This window comes from Balaenoptera acutorostrata, chromosome 10 (genome assembly GCF_949987535.1).
Source record: "Balaenoptera acutorostrata chromosome 10, mBalAcu1.1, whole genome shotgun sequence".
In the NCBI taxonomy this organism is placed as follows: Eukaryota; Metazoa; Chordata; class Mammalia; order Artiodactyla; family Balaenopteridae; genus Balaenoptera; species Balaenoptera acutorostrata.
The window spans coordinates 87,028,062-87,054,346 of NC_080073.1; the positions used below are offsets into that span (position 1 = coordinate 87,028,062).

The 26,285-nt window shown below is 42.9% G+C and overlaps 2 protein-coding genes and 1 pseudogene across 10 annotated transcripts in view; 2 read left to right on the top strand and 1 right to left on the bottom strand.

Moving 5' to 3' along the window:
- CARMIL1 (capping protein regulator and myosin 1 linker 1) overlaps positions 1–26,285 on the bottom strand; it is a 316,754-nt gene that overhangs the window by 243,205 nt on the left and 47,264 nt on the right. For 4 of the 9 annotated variants that reach the window (XM_057554260.1, XM_057554261.1, XM_057554258.1 and 1 more), the window contains exon 1: positions 5,155–5,185. The exons of 3 other annotated variants lie outside the window; for them this stretch is intronic. In XM_057554260.1, the coding sequence (XP_057410243.1) occupies positions 5,155–5,170 (16 nt within the window). In that variant the 5' untranslated portion in view covers positions 5,171–5,185. Of the gene's footprint in view, positions 1–5,154; positions 5,206–26,285 lie in introns of those variants that run through there. 2 more of the 9 variants (XM_028162578.2, XM_028162577.2) reach the window with 1 other exon arrangement.
- LOC102997685 (cytidine monophosphate-N-acetylneuraminic acid hydroxylase) overlaps positions 1–26,285 on the top strand; it is a 269,255-nt gene that overhangs the window by 26,474 nt on the left and 216,496 nt on the right. The gene's annotated exons all lie outside the window — the stretch shown is intronic.
- Positions 17,590–25,368, top strand: LOC103016426 (40S ribosomal protein S12-like; annotated as a pseudogene).

The window sequence follows — 26,285 nt, forward strand, 5'->3', positions numbered from 1 at the left end:
ACCAGGGGAAAACAACACAGTCACATAAATAAGACACAGGGCATGTTAGATGGTGATCAAAGTGTGATGGAGAAAAATAAAGCAAGTAAGGAGAATGGGGTGGGGGCGTTATAACTTTAAATATCAGGGAAGACTACAGGGAAAAGGTAACATTGTTCAGAGACTTGAAGAAGGTTGAGGGAAGGAGCCAAGCCAGGTGGAATCCTGGAAAAGAGCTTTCCAGGCAGAGGGAGCAGCTAGTTCAAAGACCCTGAAAGAGGAGCGAGCCTGCTGGGTTCAGTGATCAACAAAAGTCTAGATTTGGCTAACTGTTCCATAATCTTGTTAAAGACTGTATCCCACACAGAGATTTCAAAAGGCTTCATTGTTTACAGTTCTGGAGTTTTCTCTTAAATATATATAGCCTTTGACATGACTGTGATTCATAGAAATGTATGTGTTTTGCTTTCCCCCAACCCTGCATGCACTGACAGCTTCTTGTTTGCAGTGAGTTAAGTCCCAGGGGCCCTAGGAGTATGTTTAGCACCACAGCAACCAAAGCTAGTAGTACAGCACTCAGATATGCTGTAAGTCAAAGACGCCTCTATATGGATTCAAGGAAAGGCGTGCAGGAATCTCCACCTTTATCCCCTAACACCACAACATCCTCCTCATTTGTGATCCGGTGTCAAGGTAGTGAGAGGTCAGCCAAAAAATCTCCAAAAATGGTAATAAGCGCAAAGCAGAGCGGGAGGGGAAAAAATACCCATCTCTGCACTTCCAAAATAATAATGTGATCCAATTTGCTTTCTTAAAAGTTACAATTTTTTAAAAAAGAAAAAAGCCAAAACTCTAATTTTGAATACAGGGGAAGGAAAAGGAGAACTGAGTACGTAAAAGAACAGCATGTGAATCCCCGGAGTCCAGAGTAAGGTCAAGGGCGGAGTGAGAGGAGCCAGGACTAAGAGTCAGGCACACCTGGGCCCCCTCTGTGGTCCACTAGCTGTGTAGCCTTGGCTGTGCCACTTTACCTTTTCGAGGCTTCGCTTCCTCATCTGGGGGAGAGGATTCATAATCCCTACGGTGCTAGATGGTTGCAAAGACTGGAAGCAGTGGATTAAAAGGCGACAGCATGTAGAAAGGCCAATCGCCAAAGGTTATTATTGTTTGATTCTATTTATAGAGCATGCGTGAAATGACAAAATTACAGAGGAGGAGAACAGATTGAGTGGTTGTCGGGGCTGAGGGCTGAGATAGAGTAAGTTGGGATAGAGAGATAAGGGATAGAGAGAAAGTTGGTTATGATTATAAAAGGGGACCACGAGGGATCCTTGGAATGGAGCTGCTCGGTACCTCGACTATGGTGGTCACATGAATTGTCACACATGATAAAACTGCATAGAACTAAACACACACACACACACACACACATAAATGCATGTAAACCCTTGGAAATCTAAATAAGATTGATGATTGTATCAATGTTAATTTCTGGATTGTGAAGCTGTAACACGGTTATGCAATATGTTACCACTTGAGGAAATGGATGCAAGGGATATAGGGTCTCTATCCTTTCTTACAACTACATATGAATCTATAATTATCTCAAATAAGTGTTTAAAAAAAAAAAATCTTATCACCTTAAAAAAAAATGTGGCTGGCATGTCATGAACACTCCCTAAGTGGCATAGTGGGCAAGTTATCTGTCACCTATAAACCAGAACTGCAAGTTCCTACTTCTGGCTTTAGATTCCAGAAGAAACGCTGAGCACCATCCCTGAGTGAGCACACTATGTGAGGGTTCATGCCACAGAGGTTACCACCACCGCCATCTTTGGACCCCCAGCCCTCCAAAACCTCACCAACCTCACACACTCTTTATATAACCAACCTATTTACAGAACATTTTTTCTGTCTCTGAGTAATAAACACATACACACTAATAAAAAAGAGCTCTCTAAAAAGAGAGAGAAAAAAAATAAAATAAAATAAAATAAAAAAATAAAAAGAGAGAGAAAAAGTACTTTCATGGTCCAGAGCAGCATTTTCCAAACTATTCTCCAACCAAGGAACACTAGTCCCCCCTCAGGGACTAATAATTCAATAATGATAATACAAAATTTTAAAATCACGGTCAAGTCAATTTGGGAAATACTGCATACACTTTCCCCCTCTGACAGCTCTAGTGGGGGCGAGGGGCAGGAATCCCCTTCATTTAACTAAGCTTTTTCCAAATTTACTTGTTCACAAAACCATTTTATTATACCTACTGGCATCCTGAGAAATACTCCCAAGGTCTAGAAATTTAAAAATCATTCTACATCGGTCAGCTACTCACTACCAAATTTCTTCACCCTCTATGTACTTTAGAAGAGAAATGGATGGTTTTTCTATAGCTAGTGCAGTAGTTTTAACTGCATGCATTGGTCATTAATAAACGTTTGCTGAATTAGATAGATTCAATGCAGGTACAATTTCCAGGATGACAGCTTTAGGCATAGGAGAAGCAGCATTTCCTGATGTTGTTGTTGTTTTTTGTTTTTGAAGTCTCAGTTGAGAAAACAAAAGTGCTCCTTTCTAGAAGTTTCTGAACGTTTTTTCAGAAACTTGTCTCCTCCTGAGTGGCAGCTACTCACAACTAAAACAGCAGTTTACCACATGGTATGATTATAAGGAATAAGCTCAAGACTAAAAAAATCTGTACTCAAAACTCTAGGTCCTGAAATTCGATTAGCAGGATATAGGACCTTGCATACCAAAAATAAGGAAAAAAGCTGTAACTGCGATTATTCCTGGGAGAGGGAACAAATTAAATTTGTCATTTCATGAAGGTGACTTTAGCGTAAATGAATTTCGAATGTCAGAGAGTTTTCTGAGATCAGGCTTGGATGAGGGCAAGAGAAAGGTGAAGACCCTGGATCCTACAGACCGGCAGAAGAAGAAAGAGAAAAGGGAGGCAGACAGTATCAAAAACAAGCTCCATTTAATTCACAGGTCCCTCAAGGCCAGAGACACTGGTTTACAGTGACACATTTCCATTTATAGAAATAACCCATACTCAACTTGAAGAACCATAAACCAACCGGAAAATTAAAAGGAATTAATCAGAATAATTTTAAAAGAATGAAATTAATCAGAAGAATGAATAAGAAACAAACATTCAGGCTCTTTAAAAAATACACAAAGCACTTGAGGAATATGCACTTGGAAATTAACTCAATTATACACATCTTCTATGTAAAGATTTGGAAAAGAAGAACTTATCATGAACCCCTGATGTACTGGAAAAATGTCTCAATCACCAAAGGATAATAAAGTGAACTCACTGAGCATTCCACTCCACGGCGCACACATGCATTTTAGGAACATTTCCAACATGTCTGAAAACAAAATGGGTTTCAGATAAAACATCAATTTAACAGGGATAACCTAGCTTCGCAAGCATTACTGGTCTTCAGGCTGCTATGGAGAACTGAGGAATGGTTTAGACATTCCAAAACAGTGAATAATCCCCACATCACAGGAATACGGCTATCACACACATCCATTTCTCAGTATGAATAAGGCCAGGTCTAATCGTTCCAGTTCAAATGAACTAAGATGTCAACTGACAAATGTCAATCTGGCCCTCCACTCTGCCTTCTCTGTGGTCCTCCCCTGCAGCATCAAGGACCACATCTCTCCCCTTGGCTACAATAATTTGAGCAGCTTTTGCCTTGGCTGTCTCAGCCTCTCCTCTTCTTGGCCTAGAAAATATGATGGAGAAAATATTAAGTATTTTGGTTAAAAAAATGTTTTCTGGTAATTGAGCTGAAATTGACACAACAACAATAACAAAGTATCTATGGTTTAGCAGAGATCCCAATGAGCTTCCAGAACTCGGGGCCCCCACAAACTGAACAAATTGGAGATAAGAAAGTCAACAGAAAATTTCTAAATCTGCCTGCTGACTAACTGAAACGCCCTAATGGTCAATGAAAGTTTTCTTACAAAAAGAAAGCTCAGGTATCTTTTATACTCTCACTCCTTGCAGCAAGATGTTCTTTCCCGATTTCAAAGGGAGAAAAGAGGTCTGTTTCTTTCCCTCCCCCATTCACGAACACAGGAAATAGTGATTTTCCTAAATTCCTTTTAACACTGATGGAAGGAGGGAAAGCCTAGGTACTCTATCCCTAATCCAGTATTCTATTAATAGAATTTTAAATGCTGTGCAGTTTTTAAAATAACGTAAGTGCGGGCTTCCCTGGTGGTGCAGTGGTTAAGAAGCCGCCTGCCAATGCAGGGGACATGGGTTCGAGCCCTGGTCCGGGAAGATCCCCCATGCCGCAGAGCAACTAAGCCCATACGCCACAACTACTGAGCCTGTGCTCTAGAGCCCACAAGCCACAACTACTGAGCCCACGTGCCACAACTACTGAAGCCCGCACGCCTAGAGCCCATGCTCCGCAACAAGAGAAGTCACCCCAGTGAGAAGCCCACGCACCGCAACGAAGGGCAGCCCCTGCTCACCGCAACTAGAGAAAGCCCGCGCGCAGCAACAAAGACCCAATGTAACCAAAAATAAATAATAAATTTTTTTAAAAATCATATTAAAATAATGTAAGTGGGAGGACAATGAACAATGACTGTACTGAGGCACTCTGCTCCCCTCACCTCCCTGGGAGGCTGACTTGTATCTCATCTGCAGGCTCCCATTTGGACACTGATGCACCTGCAAAGTGACAGGCCCTGCCTACCTGCTGCAAAAGCACTCCCTTTTATCCTTTAACCTGCCTAAGCTCATTTAGGTCAATAAAGCCAGGTTCAAAAACAAGCTAAACTTTATTCATTAAAAAAAAAAAAAAGTGCTGGGACTTTCCTGGCACTCCCAATGAAGGGGGCACGGGTTCAGTCCCCGGTAGGGGGACTAGTAAGATTCCACATGCCGCACCACGTGACCAAAATAAAAAGAAGATTAAAAATTAAAAAAAAAAAAATTTTTAAGTGCTTTTGTTTTTGTAAAAGACTAAACCATTCAGCAAGACTTGGCCAAACCTTCCATTTACACAGTGGGAAACACAGTAACAACTGGCCCAAATACCCCTAAGGGCAGAGCCAGACTCAGGGCTTCAGAAATGAGCCAAAGCCTCCAGGTGAGCTTCCTGGTTCCCCCACTGTGCACATCAGGGCACTCACAGGAAATGATTCCCATTGCGATTTCTCTGCTTCCATAGTCAACGGAAGGCAATCCCAGCAACAGGGAAAAAAAAAAAAAAAATTAGTATGCCACTGGAGCTCGAAGCCCGCTGGATCATCAGAGCGCCTCCTCTCCAATTCCAAACACAAACCCACACGCCTGAAACGCTGCACTGAGGAGAGGCTGTGTGCCTGCCTCCAGGTCTTGCTCCGCTGAGTATCTTCACGTTTATCTTGAGCACTGGGCAGCCTAATGGCTGATGCTTCTGCCTTCCTGGGTCCAGTGGCAAGTCGGCCAGGAGATCCTCCTGGCCAGGCAGAAAGAGCTTCGGTGAGCTAAGGGAAGCCAGCCGTCAGAGCTGTGTGTGTCTGGGAAAGCAGCCTGCCCTGCCACGCAGTTCTGAAATGCCAGCTCATTAAAGGCTTCCAGCAGCAGGACTGAATGGTGTCAGCAAAAATCAGCGAGTCCAAGTCCTTCCGGCTTCCCTTTCTGGCCAGTATGGGAGAGTCTTAGCCCCAGCGGCCTTCACAGACCTCTGCCCAGCAGGAGGGAGCCCTCCCTTTAAGGCACTCAAGAAGCCTTTTCTGTGCACCCTGGCAGAAAAGGACAAACCATGATCCCAATAATTAATGCACACCCAGCAGAGAACAAATCAAACTTAGCATGATTATACAGTCACAGTTAGCTTCCCAAACTGGGTGAAACAATCAGTATTCTTGGTCACAACGGCCACATAATAAAACTGCCATCCTAAGAGATTTCTAAGCACAATGCCAGTATACATGAGTTGCATGTGACTAACACGATTGCTGTTCAGATCGTTGGACCCTCCTCGTGTCATATTTCTTAAATTGCTTATATACTAAGTTCTGTTGTTTTGCTGTACATTTCCTGGCTTTATTTCTCAGAAATGCATGGTACACATTGCCACTGTTTGCTAGGGGACCAGCCTTAAACAATCTATGGCTTCTCATATAAGCAGCTAGAGACTACTTATACCTCCTTCAGAGGTACATCACTTCCTTATAATAATGACTCCGTATGACCCAACTATCACTGAGGCATATAGATTGGCTCTGAATGTCCCAACTTTATACAGCGTTTGATATGCTTTACATATATTGTAATGTTTATAGGTAATGTGTTATTTGATTAATTTCCTAACTTTTACTTCTTTTTATCTCTAGCATGTGCTCTAACCCCCAGAAAATAGAAAACCCTGTATATTTTTTTACATATCACATTAAAGTAATACCTCTCCTACTTCATATTCCCTCTTTGTTTCTACTGTCTATCTAATCTAACCAGAAATGAAAGTACAAGACAATTACAATGCTTCACCCAGAAATGAAACCCATCTCTTATTTCATGGAAGAAAAATTACAACCAATATGACAATTTCTGCTGATGTTTTTGAGGCAACAGCCAAGACTCAACATAAGTTGTGTTCATAATTTAGTTCAGAAATGGTTGGTCCATGCGTTGAATAGGTTAAGTTTTATTTTAAACCAATATTAATTTTTATTACCAAAAAGTTTTTTTTTTAAGTGCATGTAAAGCACTGTTGGTTACTCCTTGTATAAACAAAACCAGTGAATAAGACAAGTTGGTCCAAGCTGGGGGGTTAAAAGCTTACAACCCGCTCAATTAACTAACTAGATTCATCCTGCCCTCGCATAAATCATAAAGTGTGTGATTTCAAACTCTGAGATGATCACACCTAGAAATCTGAAGCATTCACAACATACCATCAAAGACAATGTGCCCACCACACCACATCAGTCCACCCCTAGGGAGTAAAGTTGAAATTCTTGTGCCTTCATTTCATTTACCAGCTACTTGTTAAGAAAGGCACTTCAACTTAAGAAAGTAGTTAGAGCTTCTTATCTCATTAACCACATAATTATAGGTTGTTTACCCTGAGCTGGGAAATTTACCCCTACCCAGGATAGGCAGTAAATGACAACTTCTCAAGGCTTACTAAACATTAATTAGAATAACAAACCATAAATATCTACGTGCTTTCAGACTGCGTTGAGTTTTGTGACACATATTTGTGACTCTGAAATTTCAAGTGCTTTCTCAATTGTATTAAAAAAGAAACAGAACCTGACAACAACCGTCCCAAGAAGGAAATCCCAATTATCTAATTTAATTTCATTTATTCTAGAGGTGAGTCCTCCTGGGGAAAATTCATCTAATAACTGACTTTCCTCAACCCTTACAGGTGGCTACAAAAATAATACAAAAGCCTATTAAGTCTCAGAACACAGCTCCCATCCCACCCTGATAGATAAGCCCACTAAAATTCTCCAGTAAGGCACAAAACCACCTGCAAAGGTAAGAGTTGGAAGAAAAGGCTGCAGTTAAAGGGTCCCCAAAGAGAATTCTGTTTTCCCCACCATTGTATACTAAAGGCTGCACAAACAGCATCCTTCTAAAAGAAGGTCAGCTGGACAGACCACAGATTGCCAGGGTGCCTGCCTGGTAAACACAACTTAATGACTAATTCATGAATTCAAGAAACCACACAAGAGTCTAACAGCAACAAGGCCAATTAACTCAAAATTAAACAGCACCCAACACCTGTGATTCAGGCCCAGCAAGACAAGGGCATGGCTGCCAGGGGGCATTAAGAACTAGGGGAGCTACCATATGGGATACTGGAGAGGGAGAAGTGCCAGGAAAAACAACCTTGTACATCTTTCCATGCTGGGACCTTGTGCTCAACTCAGAGAATATTTTCAGCTGAGGTATTTGGTGAGGTTTATACTTGCTGCCCCAAACATCCCCTCTCGTTAAACCCAATCTCTGGTTTTTCAAACCCCACCTCTACCTAGATTCCCAGGTAGCAAGTTTGTAAAGACAATACAACAACTTGGGCAAATTCACTGAATGGCTGGCCCAGCAGTCTTACAGAGGGGGATGTCTGGCCAGAGGAGCATCTTTTCTGGACCTAAAGGCTCAGTAGGAGCATTTTGTAGAAGGGGGACAAGCGGCAGGGCAAGCGGTAAACGAACAAACATATAAAGACACGTCTCACCCTACGTCACTGTGAAGGATACTCAGCAGATAAGATGAAAAAAAGTTCTGCAGATGTGTTGACTTTTACCTTCATGTTTGTTACCTCTTGGGCATCAGATGGATGCCCTGCCTCTGGGCTCAAGCCCATGTTGAAGGCAGAAGAAGCTGAAAACAGGAAGGGATATCTCCTGTCTCAGAAAAACAAAACTTTCACAGAAAGCCCCAGTGGACTTTCACTTATATTCAGTTGGCCAGAATGTATCATGTGACTCTCTCTAGGCCAGGGTTTCTCAGCCTCAGCCCTACCAACATTGGGGGCCAGATAACTCTCTCTTGTGGAGGACCAGCCTGTGCATTACAGGATGTTTACCTGCAGCCCTGGCCTCTACCCACACATGCAGCTAGCACCCCAACCCCAGTTGTGACGATCAAAAATGTCTGCAGACACTGCCAAATGTCCCCCGGAGGGCACAATCACCCCTGGTTGAGAACCACTCTTATGCTAATCACCACTCCACAGGCTAAGATGAACAAGGGAGTGATGAACGGGGCAGTCAGGCAACCAACAGAGCCTGCCGCAAAGGCTCTATACCTATTTCTTAAATGTTTTCAAATGAGCTCACTTACCACCATGCTAAGTATTTTGGAAAATTGAGGAGAAACATACAAAGTGCCCCCCCACCTTAGAAGTACTAACAATAAAATTTAAAAATCAAGATTAATACACAAGAAATAATCAGCAGGAAAAAATACATTGTAAAGGATTTAAACCATAGAGACAGGGAAGACATCTTTCATTTGGTCCAGATCAGGAGGGATAAAAGCACATAAGAGCGTAGCCTGGAGTCCATAATGAAAGTGTCACTTCAGAGTAGAACTTGCTTTTGAAGACTCGAAATACTTAGACAAGTGGCCGGAGAGAAGGAAAACAATCTAAGCAGAAGTCACAGAGTGAGCATGGCTAAGAGCTCAGGAGCTACTCTTCAACAGGCCTGGGTTCTGACGAGTCAAGCCTGAGAATGGACAAGTCATTTAGCCTCTCTGTGCCTCAGTTTTATCATCTGTGTAATGGGGATAACAACATCTACCCCCTATGGTTGCTGAGAGGATCAAGTGAGAGTATTTGACAAATAGTAAGCAATCAGTTGTTAGTGTCTATTGTTATTGTACAGCTATAAGATGATATATTAATTAATATAATAAGAATTCAGAAAGAGAGGCTGCCTATCAGGAATCAGAGGAGTCCCTGTTAGAGAGTAGCTGTGATATTCTAAGCAGACAACCATAACCTAGAGTTGGTGGGTAAAGCCAGGCTCCTGATGGCCGTGAGATACTGGCTGAGATCCAGGCGGGACAGCAGAAGGACCACCCCGAAAGCACCATCCATACCTACCAAGAGGTGGTGGCAGGAGGGTTGGCTGGAATCTATGGGTGATTTCTAGTAAACTTCCTGGCCAGCAGCCATGGTCAAGTCAATAATAAGACATATGTTATAAAGGAGTTGTAGGTTACAAAGCATTTCTACATGTACTAGCTGAGTACTTTGCATGTAACAAGCCCGTCCACAGCTAATAGAGAGTTACCCTGGCAAGAAGGAGTTCGATTTATCATTTGAAAAGTTACTGCCAAGCAAAGCCAATCTGAGGAAAGAAGTGAGAGATGTAAGACTTGCCTTTATAGCACAAGAGACATGGATTTGACCCAGAAAATGATTGATTAATGCAGTATCTTTCATTGATTTAAGGGAAAATAGATAAGCTTTAAAAAAAAAATTTTCCAGTCTATGCATTTTTATCTGCGAGCAGGCCACCAATGAGCCTTCCGAGTCCCAAACTCCTATCTTCTGGGTCCTGATTCTTTTACGATCAAAGGAGAAAGGATTAAAACACACACACACACAAAACTACCAATTATTCCTGGTACCCTGTTCTTCCATTCAGGGTTTCTCTAGCAGTTAACACCTGCAGATGCTCCCCAGGGTTATACACATTCATCTTCCACTAAGTTTAATAAGTTCCATAAGGCACATAACAATAGTTTGAGGAAGTGGAAAACTTAGCCTTACCTAAAAAAAGAAAACAACATAAAACTACAAAGTACTCCTGTGTGTGCCTGACAACCGCAAAGGGAGAGGACCAGATGAAGAGCAGGTATGCGCTCTCCACGGCATGGTTTTGGTCACTCCGCCCATCCTCACCTGTCCAGTTATCTGGGATCTTTTATGTAGTAATGTATAGATTGCTTTCTATCGTACCCACGACAGATGCCTCCAGCTTCCGTCAAAATTCAAGGCGTCCAATACTTTCTAGAAAGTATCTGTCATTTAGTCCACTGCTGGGTTTCAATAAATACTGAACCTCAACAACTGAAAAGACTGATCCACTTATTATAAAAACCTTTGCCATGGAAAGAGTGAGTAGAAAAAAAATCCACGTAGAAAGGTTTTCTGGTGGATCCACGATCACATCACAGAAGCAAAAAGGTGCCTTTTTCTGATTTGCGGGGCAGCCTTACTTCTAGCACACAGAAGTGATAAAATGAGACTTTTTTTCATACTACCAGGAATGATAAATTTAAACAAAAATAAATATCATTTACTGTACTAATACTGTGTCCTCAATATTACACTGGGCATTTTACATGTATTATTTTCCCTAATTTTCACACAATAGGGTGGATCACCAAAGTCCCTATTTTCAGGGCAGGGCTCTGAGGCTCAGGAGGTTAAATAATTGATTCAAGGACATAGTAGAGAAGCTTGAATTCCAACGAGCATCTTTCTGACTTCCAACAGTGTCACACCACCAATACAGCTAAACAAGCAATAGAGCAACTTGGTATCCAACTAAATGCACCAAATACACTACAGTGATCAGTGAAGTACAAACTTTATTAAAGCCAAGAGTTACGAAAACAATTTACCATTCCATTCTGTCCACACTTGTTCTTTGAACTTGACTTTACCACAGCCTAGAAAACAGGCTGCTCACCCTTTCTTGCCATCAAATACAGCAGAATCTAGAGCCGCCCCATCCAGTAGAAACATAACATGAGTTATGTCTGTAAGTTTACATTTTCTTGTGGCCACATTTTTTTAAGTAAAAAAAGAGAGATGAAATTAACAACTTAACTCAGTTAATCTAATTATCCAAAATAGTAGCATTTAAACATGTAATCAATATAAAAATTATTACTGAGACATTTTACATTCTTTCCTTCATGGTAAGTCTGAAATCTGGTATGTATTTTACACTCACAGTGCAACTCAATTCAGACTAGCGCATTGCAAGTGCTCAGTAGCTCCATATAAATTTGCAGCTGCCATATTGGGCCACATAGATATACACCCTTAGAGTTATATGTACAAAACCCTTTTAATAATTAGCCCCATGTCTCTATAATGATCTGAAAAGAGAATGCTCTCTTCTTGCTTCTATATGTATACGCTCCTAAAGGGGAGGTGGGGTGGAGGATGGAAGGATTGGGAGTTTGGGATTAGCAGATGCAAACTATTATATATAGAATGGATAAACAACAAGGTCATACTGTATAGCACAGGGAACTACATTCAATATGCTGTGATAAACCAGCAAAAGAAAAGAATATGAAAAAGAATGTATATATATGTATAACTGAATCATTTTGCTATACAGCAGGAATTCACACAACACTGTAAATCAACTACAGTTCTATAAAATAAAAATTTTTAAGTACAATTCCTAATTTAAATAAATAAACAAATAAATAAATAAATAGAAGTATACGTTCCTGGGATGAGATTACAGGGATACCAACCAGACACCGCCTGAAATTCCACCACTGTAGCTTCCACTTAGTTCTTTAAATATAGTACTTTGAGCTGTTCTAACACAAATGCCCCTGAACAGAACACTTTACACTGATATGCATCGTTAAACATTAGGTCACACAAAGGGAGCTGACAGCATGTCTGGGAAGAGGGGACAGGACACAGAAGACAAAACAAGATAGCCGACTTTCGGCACACCTAGGCTCTGAGCCTATCACAAGTCCCTGTCCCAAATTCCCTTTGTCCTCAACAACTTGGAGGAATTACTGAAATCACTCCTTGTCAAGAATAACTAATGTCAAGAAACACAAAAAGGATGGACTTCCCGGGTGGCACAGTGGTTTAAGAATCCACCTGCCAACACAGGGGACATGAGCTTGAGCCCTGGTCCGGGAAGATCCCACATGCCACAGAGCAACTAAGCCCTTGTGCCACAACTACTGAGCCTGCGCTCTAGAGCCCACGAGCCACAACTATTGAGCCTGTGTGCCTAGAGCCCATGCTCCGCAACAAGAGAAGCCACCGCAATGAAAAGCCCACACACCGCAATGAAGAGTAGCCCCCGCTCGCTCCAACTAGAGAAAGCCCATGGGTGGCAACGAAGACCCAATGCAGCCAAAAATGAATAAATAAATAAATTTTAAAAAGAAACACAAAAAAAGGAAACTACTGGGGCTTCCCTGGTTTCCAACCCAATAACCTACGGCAAACGCTGTAAATGAGCACAGGGTCCCACAGATGGAATGCAGGGGCCAGATGAGCCAGTTCCCAGCTGAGGCACAGACTTGAGTCCAGGCCAGGAGACCACGGCGGGTGGGAATGCGGCCCCAGCGTTGCCTGGTCACCTGACTTCTCAAGAGAAGTCACAAAGCTGGATTTTCAGGTTCATCACCTGATTTTTACATGGTAGCAACTCACATAATATTTTAGATAACCGTGTACAGCTAAACAGGAAGTGGCTGCAAATCAGACGTCGTCTCAGGGAACTCGTTTGCAAACTCAGAGTTTGCATGCGGACTAAGGGTGGGACCAGACCTCACGGAGCATTTACACTGCACCCTCTCCCTGCCATAATCTTTGCTGTCCTCTGGGGGAGACAAAACCATGCCTTGCCAGCTCTGAGACCAAGAGGAGCACAGACAGCAAGACAGGGTGGGCTACGTGCAACGCTTGCCTCCTGGGGAATCTTCACCTGTGAGATGAGGGGCTGGTTTAGCCCAGGGCAGCATTGGGAGGGGCACAATCTGGAGTGAGTGGAATACACTTGCCCATAGAGAAGGGACAGACACATCTTGAAGCCACACAATCGTCCCAGTCAGTCAACAGACCTGGGGCAGCAGGAGCGACCAATGTCTTAAAAAGAAGGCAAAAATACAGATTTTTCTGGAAAACCTCCTAATCATTAAATGTTGGCAACTAACTCAAATCCTATTCCAATATTGTACGAGCTGAATTCAGCTCATAGGGCCACCTCTTTGTAGCCCCTGGATCAGGACATCTCCAAAGTTCCACCTAGCCCCTTAAACGTGTAATTCTCACAACTTCCCTGCAGCATTAACTTGACCACTTTCTCATGTAAAGCTTTGAAAGATGCGCTGTTGATTGCAGGAAACTAGGAGAAAAATGACTAAATGAAACACAGTATCCTGGATTGGATCCTGGAATTAAAGGACGTTAGTGGAAAAACTGGTAAAAATCCAAATGAAGTTGGTAGTTGATAGTATTGTATCACTGTTAATTTCTTGACTTTGGTAAGTTTACTACAGTTAAGTAAGCTGTTAACGTTAGGGAAAGCTGGGTAAATGTACATGGGAACTCTGAACTACTTTGGCTACTCTTCCATAAATCTAAAATAACTTCCAAATAAAAAATTTTTTATAGAACTCATAGAACGGTACCCCACCCAAAGTATTAACTTTATAGTACATTAATTTCTAAAATGAAATGTGTTTTTAAACTTGCTAGTAAGCAGAACCATGAATTGCCTTAAATCTTCACTCGGATAGACTAAGAGAAACCAGAACGTACCAGAACGGGTTCTGTCCTTTGCTTTATAGCGTCTGTGCAATAACCTGTGGGGCATGGAATCAATGGACTTTTACTAAGATAGCAAATGGCTGAATTTAGGTAATTATGATTAATTTGACTTGAGAAAGTTGTCAAATATTCAATAGCTTTTTGGTCTTAGAATACAAATTAACTTACAACTGGAGGACTGGAGACATGATTACCCAAACAAGAGAGGTAGAACCGAAGTAATAAATGAAAAGTTCTGGCATGGAATAATGCAAACTGCACAACAAAAGGCAGTGATCAGTGCCCTCTGGCAAATGAGGTAATTAACATAAATAACATACAGTCTATTCACATCACCCAGCATTTGAAACAGCACGTTAGGTTACAACATACTTACATCATCCCGTTTCCAACCAGCTCCTTTCAATCTTTCTTTGCTTTTGTAATAAGGCGGGATACGTGGACAGAAATAAGCTGACATATTTCCAAATGTATAGAGAAAGCTGTACCATGAATGGGATGCACTGAAATCAACCAGCAGGAAAAGCTGTAGGAACTCTTTTCTAATTTGCATTCTGTCTGCCATTCCTATTATTATGGTCTTAAATCAATGTGACATATATAGTAAATATACTTAATAGAAAACATGAAATAAAATAATTAGTTTCATTAGTGCTTTGTGGCAAACAGATTTACAATAACTTTAAGCCACAAGAATGCCCAGAGCAAGAAATAGTCATTCTTGTTTAACAAATATTTATGAGGCTCTACCACAAAGCAACCTATGCGCTCAGCCTCGGGAATAAGCAGTGAGCAGAACAAAGACTTCTGGTCCTGTGGAACTTATATTCTAGCAGAAGGGAGAAGAGACAAGGGATGAGATAAATAAATAAAACGTAGACTCTGTTAGATGCTGCTAAATGCTAAGGAATAATAAAGTAAAGAAAGGAGACAGAAAGTGTTGGAGGGGTGTTGAAAGTTAAGACGGGTGGTCAGAAAAGCAGGAAAGGCCTCACTGGACAAGTGACATTTGAGGAAAGACCTGAGGGACGTGAGGGAGCCTTGCCACATGGATACAGGATGGGAAAGGAAAGGGAATTTCAGCAAATGCAAAAGCTCTGAGGTGGAAGCAGGCCCAGATGGTTACAAGAAATAGGATGGATGAAGTGGAGAAAGTAAACAGGGGAAAGTTAAGAGATGAAGTCAGAGAGTAATGGCGGCCTAGGTCACATAGTAGCTTATAGGTCACAGGAATGACTTTGGCTTTTCCTCTGAATGAGATGGAAAGAGGACTGACATGATCTGAGCACATCTAATAACTGACTAAAGGGGATCAGGCTGGAAGCAGAGAGGCCGGTTAGGACATTCCATTAATCCAGCTGAAAAATTATGGTGGCCTGGCCCAGTGTGATAGCAGTCAGATGATAAGAAATGGATTCTGAATATATTTTGAAGGATTTGGATCTGCTGATGGGGTGTGAGAGAAAGATAATTCAAGAATGACTCCAAATGTTTTGTCCTAAGTAAATGGAAGAATGGAATGCTGTTCACTGAGATGGAAAGACTGGCGAGGCAGGTTGGTGGGGGAGGGGAGCAGCTTGGAGGTAAGAGGAGAATTAGGATTTCCTTTTTGGACAATTACATTGTTTGTTTGTTTTTATTGTGGTTTTAAATTCAAGCAGTTGATTTTTTTTTTTTTCATGTGGGAATAGTTTTAATTGGCTAAATGCCCTAACTGAACACACTTCCCCAAATTATTAAGTAATAGCCACACCATTTTCATTAAAAACATTTCAAAACCAAAAGAACAAAAGAACTTGAAGTTTTGCCTTTTCCCCAAGGTTCATTAAACAGCTAAAAACAGAGCTGAATAGGTAAATCACAAAATAGTAACTAGCAATACTGAAACCTAGTTAACTCTCAGTTACCCAGATAATCAAGTTATCCAGAACCCTTTACTCACCAAACTCAATGGAGAAATGGCACTGTATGTATCGGTGGACTAGAAAATATTAGCAAAACATCTGTACGTTTCAAGCAGTTGATTTTTATTCCAGTATTCCTGAACTTATATAATCAAAAAACAAGCTGACGGGATATTACCTCAAGATCCATTCAGAAAAGGCATTATCAGCCCTAGGTTTCATCACTGATTTACCTTTTCCAAAGCTTATCCCCACATCCTACACCCCTCTCAGGCCCTCCCTCTGAAAACATTAAGGCTTCTCAGCAGTAGTAACTTTGACAAGATTCAAGCAATTATCAAGGCAATTTTGCCCCCAACCTGCCTTTTTTTTCCCCTCCCTTTGCCTCTAGAAGCCCTCCTTTGCCCACACATCCTTGTGCGATCCCCCAGATGCAATTTCCCAAAAAGGAGCCCCTAGAAATGATCACCCAGTGAAACAGACACCTCAGCACCCTTGAGGGGCTCCAAGGACATGTTATGTTTGAAATGCCTATTAGACACATCTGAGTATCGATGACCAGCAGGGAGTCAGATAAAGAGGGCCTGGGGTTCACAGGAGAGATCAGGGCTACAAATAAAAATGTAGCAATCTTCATGGCACAGATGAGTTTTAAAGCTGTAAGCTAAATAGAGAAGAGATATAAGTGCCCTGAGGCACTCCATTTAGAGTTTGGGGAGATGAGGAACCAGCAAAGGAGGCTGAGAAAGACCAGCCAGAGAGGAACAAGGAAAACCAGGAGGGGTGTGTCCGGGCAGTCAAGTGGAGAATGTATTCAAGGGGGAGAATAATCGACCGTGTCAAATGCTGCTGTAGGTGAAATAAAAGGAGACTGGGACCACTGTGGATCGCAGCAGTGAAATGTCACTGATGACCTGATAGGAGCAGAGGAAGTGGAGTCCGAGTGAGGGGTAAAAACCCCACCGTATGTGTTCCGGATAGAACGGGGCAGGGTGGGGGCGGATAGCAATATTAGATGTGATGAATACAGATGACTCATTCCAAATGTTCTGTTGTAAGAGGAAGAAATTCGCCAGTAGCTGGAAGCGAAATCAGAGTCAAGAGAGGATGTTTTTATTTGATGGGAAAAATAATAACTTGTATGCCTGTGGGAATTCAGTAGAGAGAAAACTGATGATATAGGAGGGAAAGGAGAAATTTTATGGAGCAATGCCCTTGAGAAGGTATTTGGAGATGGAAATGGGATGTCATGCCCAAGGAGCTGGTGGCTCGGGCACAGACACAGGCAGGTGCTAGGTGTGGTGCAGGGAGCATGTGGAAGTTCTCTTCCAATTGCTTCCTTTTTTTTTTTTTTTTTTTTTTTTTAGGGAAAAAGGAAGTGGCAAAGAGTACAGAGACAATGGATGTTTGCACAGCAAGTATAAAGTATGGGATAGTTGTCTAAGAGAGGGAGGGAATGAACAGACAGAGTGGCAACACGACATGACTGTCAGATGACATCATGGGCCCACCTGGCACTTGTGATCACTAACTTAGAGTAAGATGATCAATACGGCAGGGTATGGTTTTGTCCCGGCACATGTGGTTGCCCAGGTGCAAGTACAGAGTAGGTGCAGAGAAAGAGCCGGATTTAACCGGAATTGTGGTTTAGTCAAGCGAGAATGACACAGTGTGAGAGGGACAAGGGTGATGAGGATGTAAGTAGTGATGAGAGTTGGTTGATCAGGGATTTCAAGCTGCGAAAGGAGAGAAGTCAGGACTTGGGGTGAGGGTGGAACCATGAAGAGGTGGCGGATTCAATGAACTGAAGGTCCTGGTGGTCCAAGGACTGTCGAGGTTGGAGGTACCGCACAAGGCGAGCCAGAGGACGGGAGTGGCGGTCAGAGTGGGGTGTCCAGAGAGAGCTATAGAGGCACAGAGGTTACTGGTGATGACAGGACCAAGGGCATGACCCTGGGATGGAGTCACTGAGGAAGGTGGGAGACCACTCATAGGAGGAGATGAGGTTGAGAAGCTGAGGGATGAAGGGGTTGGGAGGATTACCGACATGAGTAGTGAAATTCAGGAGAACTAGCAGGAGTTGCGTTGGAGCGAGGGACAGTGAACCAGAAGCCGAGATCTTCAGGGAACGAGGGGAGTGACTGGGTGAGGAGCAGACGCCTGGCAAGGGACGGTGCGCCGCACACAGAGACCTGAGACAGAGCAGGAGGCTTTCGGGAGGAGGGGATACAGCACAGAAAACTTGTAGAAAAAACCTTTTTTTTTTTTTTAATAAATTTATTTATTTATTATTTTTGGCTGTGTTGGGTCTTCATTGCTGCATGCGAGCTTTCTCTAGTTGCGGCGAGCGGGGGCTACTCTTCGTTGTGGTGCGCGGGCTTCTCATTGCGGTGGCTTCTCTTGTTGCAGAGCACAGGCTCTAGGCACGCGGGCTTCAGTAGTTGCGGCATGTGGGCACAATAGTTGTGGCTCATGGGCTCTAGAGCACAGGCTCAGTAGTTGTGGCGCACGGGCTTAGTTGCTCCGCGGCACGTGGGATCTTCCCGGACCAGGGATCGAACCCGTGTCCCTGCATTGGCAGGCTAATTCTTAACCACTGCACTGCCAGGGAAGCGTAGAGGATACTACCCCATCCCTAACCGTGGTTCAAGGGTAAGGTTAAAAACCTGCAGCCACTTGAGAGGCCTGCAGGAGAAGCAGTATTGTCAGGGGAGCCCCAGGTTTCCATAAAAGCAAGAAGGGGAAGGGGATGTCCACAGACAAGGTCAGGAAGTTGGGGATTTGCTGATGACTGACCCCGAGGGCACAGAGTGCACAGGGAGGGGGCTCCAGAGGGAGAGACAGGATTTTAAAAACTGAAGTAAAGAGTCAAATGAGGACATGACAAAGGATGAGGGATGCCTTGGGAGTCCAGGCTTCCTATGGTGACTGGCACAAACAGGAGTAGGAAGTGTGATGCGACTGGTCCTGATGCTGAAGGCAGACAGTGATGGAGAGGCTGGCAGTGTGGAAGGGTCTTTCCAGGAGCAGAGAACTGGGGGTCCTATTTGAACCCTACTGAGGATGTTAGGGGTGCTGGGGAAGGTGGGGGGCTGCTGAGAAGATACAGACTTACTCCTCACTAATGAGCCGATAGAGAGATGTTTTGTAAAATTAGCCTCTTCTGGCCTTCCCTGGTGGCGCAGTGGTTGAGAATCTGCCTGCCAATGCAGGGCACACGGGTTCGAGCCCTGGTCTGGGAGGATCCCACGTGCCGCGGAGCAACTAGGCCCGTGAGCCACAATTACTGAGCCTGCGCGTCTGGAGCCTGTGCTCCGCAACAAGAGAGGTCGCAATAGTGAGAGGCCCGCGCACCGCGATGAAGAGTGGCCCCCGCTTGCCGCAACTAGAGAAAGCCCTCGCACAGAAACGAAGACCCAACACAGCCAAAAATAAATAAATTAATTAATTAAATTAAAAAGAAATGTACCACAATTAAAAAAAAAAATTAGCCTCTTCTGGAAAATGTGAAAATACTGACTTGATCTAACTATCCCAGCAATTACCTTAGATGCTTTATGTCTAAAAATAAATGTAAATCCTCTAGAAACCAAAATTCTGCATTTTTTAAACTACCCAAGGGAAGTCCCTGGCAGTCCAATGGTTAGGACTCGGCGCTTTCACTGCCAGGGCCCGGGTTCTATCCCTGGTCGGGGAACTAAGATCCCACAAGCCACATGGCCAAAAAAATAAAACAAACTACCCCAAATTTCCTCAACTACGGGAGAATGAACATGAAAGCACATAAGCCTTCACAGTGACACACTGGCCATTGGGTGCTATAAACATTCTAAGTTAAAGAAACACCCAATGATGTACATTCTTCAAGTACATACCATCTTATAAAACATCGGAACAAGGAGAAGCAGTGCCTAGGCCCTGAACGCTTTAGAAGGATTCTTAGAAGGAAACTGTGTGCTTATTTTACGTCTGGAAAATAAGATTAGACAGATAGTTACATCATATTTCCTGACAAGATTATTAGAGTGCGGTTGCCAAAGTAACCAGTGAGCCACGTGCATAGCTGGAGGAGGAGGAAAGTTAGAGGGCATCTTTTTCAAAAAGAATAAATGACATACTTTCAGAGCAGGTAAGAACTGCTAAAGGCCCTGTAGTTGGATCCTTCACCCAAAGGGCCCTAGAAGATATAAAGTTTTTACATATAGAGAAACTGTAAGAAATGCTCTTTTGAAATTTCACATCATCCAAAGAGAAAAATAAGGTAAAAAATGAAACTTCTTAGGCATGAGTTGAGAGATGTTGGAAAACTTATCAGTAATAATAAATAAAATAAAGATTTCAAGCCTAACTACAAAGAACAAAGACATATCCTTAGTATTTACTAGATGCCCAGCACTTTCTTTTCACTTAATCCTCACAACAATTCCATTTCTTCCATTGAGCAGTCAAAGAAGTAATCAAGGTTACAGAGTACAGTTGGCCCTTTGGATCCGAGGTTTCCACATCCGCAGATTGAACCAACCACAGATCGAAAATATTTGGAAAAAAAAAATTCCAGAAAGTTCCAAAAAGCAAAACTTGAATTTCCTGCACTCTAGCAACTATTTACACAGCATTCACATTGTATTATGTATTATAAGTAATCTAGAGATGATTTAAAGTATGCAGGAGGATATGCATAGGTTATATGCAAATACTATGCCATTTAATATAAGGAAGGTGAGCATCTTGGATTTCGGTATCCTCAGGGGGTTCCTGAACCAATCCCCTCGCGGATACCGAGGGATGACTGTAAGTTCCAGAGCTAGGATTTGAACCCCGGTGAGCCCAGCCCCCAAACCTGCCCTGCATCTAGAGACTCTCGGGATGGCCCGGTATCCATGACAGCTGTAGTCGGGTTATCAGTCCAGATGAGCGTCTAGCCTGCCTGTCACCAAAAGCTGACATGAGAAAGTCACTCTCATCCTCTCCGAACCCGAGTTTCCTCATCTGGAAATGAGATTAAATAACCTCTTCACAGAGGGAAAACCAAAGATACAAATAAGTCTCTGGCCTAGTTTTATACATACAAAGTCATGCTCTTAGAAACAGGTCAGGGGAAATCTTAATGGTCTCATCACCTCCTGATGTTTATATCGCGTCTGAGACATCCCCGTGCCGAAGTCTCATCCATCTTACACCTGAATTCTTCCAAGTGCGGGTTACTCACCAGCCAATGAAGAAAACCACTTTAACTCCAGACAATTAAACTTTGTCCCATTTAATGTCCTTTCTCTGACTCTAGTTGTATACTATGCACTCGTTCAGAGCAAGTCTGGATACTCAGTAAGCTCTAAATATTGGGAGATACCAGCTCCTTTGAAGAAGAGCTTCACAACCTTTTCCACACCTGCGCCCCCCTCCACCTGTCAGGCACTATTTTCTGTTCTCCACGTTCCCTAAAGATCGCAGGCATGGATGAACAACCTCTAACCCAAATGTCCTCAGGACCCTGGGAAGGTATTCTGTTAGGCTAAGAGGCTTAAATTCATTTAGAAAAACTAGATCTTTCTTATTACTTCCCCAACACGTTGTTAACATTCTGGATTTTTAAATATGTATATAAAAGATAGACCAAAAAAAAAAAAAAAGATAATAGGAGCTGAAGGGTTTTGCTCCATCAGTACACACACCCTCCATCAGTTCCGTTCAGATGCAGCTTTTATTTTCTTCTGGCTCTGAGCACTTCTTTGACAACATTTTATCGTCCATAGCATCTTCTGCAAGTCTCACATCTCTCTAGAATCAGACAGCCTCGAGTCACACCCCAGCTACTTAACTAGCTGTGCAACCTACAGCACTACCTAAAAGCTCAGTGCCTCAATTTGCTCATCTGTAAAATGGCAACAACAATAACATCAACCTCATAAAGTTCTAGTGAGGTCAAATAAGAACACTTAGTGCCTGGCACAAGTATGTAAACATTAGCTACTATCACTGCGGTTCCCCTTGACTGTCAGGCCTCTATCTTTTGTGTACTTCCTTTTAAGATCTAAGTTCATCAGGAAACTGCCACATTGTCATACTTCTTCCTTCTGGTACCTTCCCTTTATCTTCTACGAAGGACTCAGTTATAAATACACAGTCAGAATTAAAATATCTGAGAGTTTCCTAACTTCCCTGACATCTGGCCTATGATCACTTAGCAATTCTTATTCAACATTTTTTAAAACAATAGCTCCCTTGACAGTCTTCTCCAGCATTCATTTTTGAGGTTGAGTCTACTGACTCACCATCTTGTACGCAGGGGGCATTTGGATCTCTCCTCCTAGTGAGTGGTTGGTTCATGGTCTTCTGCGGATCCATCCGGTCTTTCATCAATGTGACCAATGCCCCTTGTGGTCAACGGCACGCATGTTAAAGACAGATGGCTGGGGTCTGAGGTTCAATCTGAAGTTGTGGAACAAAGCTACACTAATTGGTCTATCTGGGAATTAAACCTCTGGTCTTTGGCCTTTTTAAGTATCATACCATAAACGAACGAGCCCATATTCTTGGCCTCCAGCCAAAAGCAATAAATTCTCGTGGATTGTTCTTAGTCGTTTGTAAAGTTCTACAAGTGGAGGATCTGTCAGATAACGAATATTCTACGCTCAAAATGTTGTGACACAAACACTGGTTCAAAAATAGCAATCGTTACAAAAGACATTAAGCTACCCATTGAACACGGAAGACTTTAATGGCAGCTGACTTTAGAAGTAAGGAGAAACCTTCTGCTTCTTCACTATGGAGCTTGAAAAACAAATGACCCTCCCAAGGAAGGTCTGCCCACCTGGGTCAGTTGGGGAGAGAATCAGAGGCTCAGTCAAATTTCCATTTTAATGCTATTTAGAAAGCGGTCTCTGACTGTGGTAAGGCTAAAGAAAACATCTTAAAAATACAAGTAATGAACCTATAAGGAGGGGAAAGTAATAAGGAACCAAACGAATAATGAAGCTGACAGTTTCCTTGAGTCTGACAACAACGCAGCCTAAATGGGCATGATGCTGGAATCTTGGAAAGTGGGAAGGGAGCGTCTCCAGCCAATTCTTTCCTAATAACGTCACCATCACCTCCACCATTTACTGATCATGTGCCAGCAAATGACTGTGCTAAGAGTGTTCATGCCATACCTCATTAGTCTTTACAAAAACCCCAATGGCAGAGATTACTGAGGTTTAACAAGGGTAAGTAACACGCACAAGGTCACACAGAACAGGGCTGGGACTCAAACACCAAAGCCTCTCCATGCCCTTAATTACTGCCTTCCAACTAACATCAGCATCTCTGCATCTGGCCTCCCACTTCCCAGCCAGAGACAGACCCAACTCTGAAGAGAACAGAAACTTCCATTTGGTGGCTTTACCAGTACTGGACACCATGGTCCCAAAGGCCAACAATTTGTCTATGGCCACACTGCTAGGAGTTGCTGTTCTGTTCAAGAAAGACCATCTGAAATATCTACTACCTGAATATCCACCACACAGGAAAGAATAATGAAAACTGGACAGACTCCATGATAGGAATCAAAGTAAGCCCAGAAAAGAAGCAGGCAGGTTGCATAAAAGGTAAAGGGTTTCCTGACCCGATATTACATTAAGAAAATAACCTCCTGGCAGGGAAAACTCCATGAATCCCAGTGAAAGGAAGCAGAGGGAGATGGAGGTGAGAAGCAGAGGGAGGTGGATGGGGGGAAAACCAAACTCCACCTTCATATGCTAGCTAGAAGCCAGCCAGGCAGCAAGAGTAGCCAGAACTCAGACTCAAATGATTTCCCAAGAGGGTTCAAATAGCTAAGGAGGGGAAAACATTTTCCCCTCCCAGGCCAAGCTTAAAAGATTGTGGGTGTGTGCATGGGCGAGGTGGTAGGCCTCTATTTATAACAGGGGCAACTTCTTCATTTTCACCCCCATCAGTTTGTTGTGGTGGTTTCATTTTATTTTATATTGGTGGGGGAACAAACGGGAACTTGGATAGGAAAAAAAAAAAGTCACAAAGGAAATTCTGTAGTTTGTTTTTCATTCATGGAATATACAAATTCCATCAAAACTATTACACCCTTTAGGGACCCTCTATGGGAGGAGTAATGCTGGTGGAAACTCAAATTCTGAAACAATGGGATCACCCTTTAACTTTCAGCATATAAAACTTATGTGCTGATTCTTTTCATTTTAAATAACTTTCAAAAGACAAAAATAGCACAGCCCAAGAAGTAAGATTTAAGTGTGAAATCCTTTCATAACAGAACAACTCATTCATCAAAATAGCTGTTAAAACCCAATCAATGGCCCACTCACTTACTGGAAAAGTGCTAAATACAAAGATTTCCTCAGAATAAAATTCTCTGAACTGGGTCTTTTTTTTTTTATTGTTAAATCACTCCCTATTTTATCAAATTTATTTATTTATTTATGTTTGGCTGTGTTGGGTCTTTGTTTCTGTGTGAGGGCTTTCTCTAGTTGCGGCAAGCGGGGGCCACTCTTCATCGCGGTGTGCGGGCCTCTCACTATCGCGGCCTCTCTTGTTGCGGAGCACAGGCTCCAGACACGCAGGCTCAGTAGTTGTGGCTCACGGGCCTAGTTGCTCCGCGGCATGTGGGATCCTCCCAGACCAGGGCTCGAACCCGTGTCCCCTGCATTGGCAGGCAGATTCTCAACCACTGCGCCACCAGGGAAGCCCTGAACTGGTCTTTTAAAATAAGTGCAGTGATTTATATCTGCTCATAGATAATGACATAATGGCAAAACTATTACCAAAAGTATAGACTCTCCTAATAAAAGTAGTCAAGAAATAGAAAAAGGACCACCTTTTTTCTGTAAAACTAATATGTAAAGGCAGAACTACTAGGAAAATCAAGGGAATATGCCTGCCTCTATTCTCATCAGATACACAGAAAATGAGGACCGTGGCTCCTTCCCTGCGGCTGTGGAGTTGCACAGAGGCGGAGGCTCGGATGCACTCAAGATTCGGCTCCACCCTTAACCCACAGCCATGGCCCCGTGGCCGAGGAAGGCTTTGCTGCTGGAGGTGTAATGGACGTTAATACTGCTCTGCAAGAGGTGCTGAAGACCGCCCTCATCCAGGACGGCGTAGCACATGGAATTCGCGAAGCTGCCAAAGCCTTAGACAAGCGCCAAGCCCATCTCTGCGTGCTTGCATCCAACTGTGATGAGCCTACGTTATGTCAAGTTGGTGGAGGCCCTTTGTGCTGAGCACCAGATCAACCTGAGTAAGGCTGATGACAACAGGAACCAGGGGAACGGGTAGGCCTCCGTAAGACTGACAGACAGGGAAAACCCCGTGAAGTGGCTGGCTGCAGCTGTGTGGTGGTGAAGGACTATGGCAAAGAGTCTCAGGCCAAGGATGTCATCGAGGAGTACTTCAAACGCAAGAAATGATCAAACTAAAAAACTGGGCTCTTGTTCCTCATATCTGGTGTTTTACTTGGGGCAGGAAAGTAAGGTCCCTGTTAATGAAGGACAAAAGATATTCATTGCAAAATAACTGGAAGCGTGCTATCTGTCTCCTGGTTTCTAAGTGAAAGCCTATTCTCCCAACCAGTAAGTAACTTCAGTGTTGGCAAGTAGAAGAGCCCAGTAAAGACAGGCTTACAGTAAGGTATTGCTGACAGTCAGGGCTTCTTGGGTGTGAACGTTTATCACGACTATGACAAGGCCAGACTAGAACCTAGAGAAATGGGTTGAGGCTAGTCAAGCGTGGGTGTCAATAACTTAAAATCCTAAAGCTGGATTGGATTTAGGCTGTGGGACACTAGAAGGTACATGAAGTCCAGGTGCATTTATGCACATGCCCATTAGGGAAGGTCAGGGTGCCTTACCTTTATTTACCTAAATATTAGGCACAGAAACAAGATGTGCTTCCATGTATTCTATTCCCTCTAGAATCTCAGTAGGGAGAAGTAATGTACTTCAACAAGCCTGGATCGAGTTGGGTTTGTTGGTATGAGTATGAAACGTTGAGCCAGGTAGGACTAATGGAAGTCTTAAAATTGGAATCCCTTGTAAATTGCCAACTGGGGTGCTTTGAATTTCTCTCCCCTGGTTTGCCAGTCTTACTATACTGTTACAGGACACATGCGAAGGGAAAATGAATTCAGTTTGCTTTTAATTCTAATTTCTTTATATTATCGTCAGCTTAACATTTTGAGTCCCTATACTGTATCTGGTGCTGTTTGAGTCTGTTGATGCAGTGGAAAAACCATATTTTTGTTTGAAAAAAAAAAAAAAAAAGAAAAGAAAATGAGGACTGTGATTTGACAACCCATGCAAAATAGTCTCCCAGGGGACAAAAGTCCTGGGGACAGAACGCAGCAGTGTAC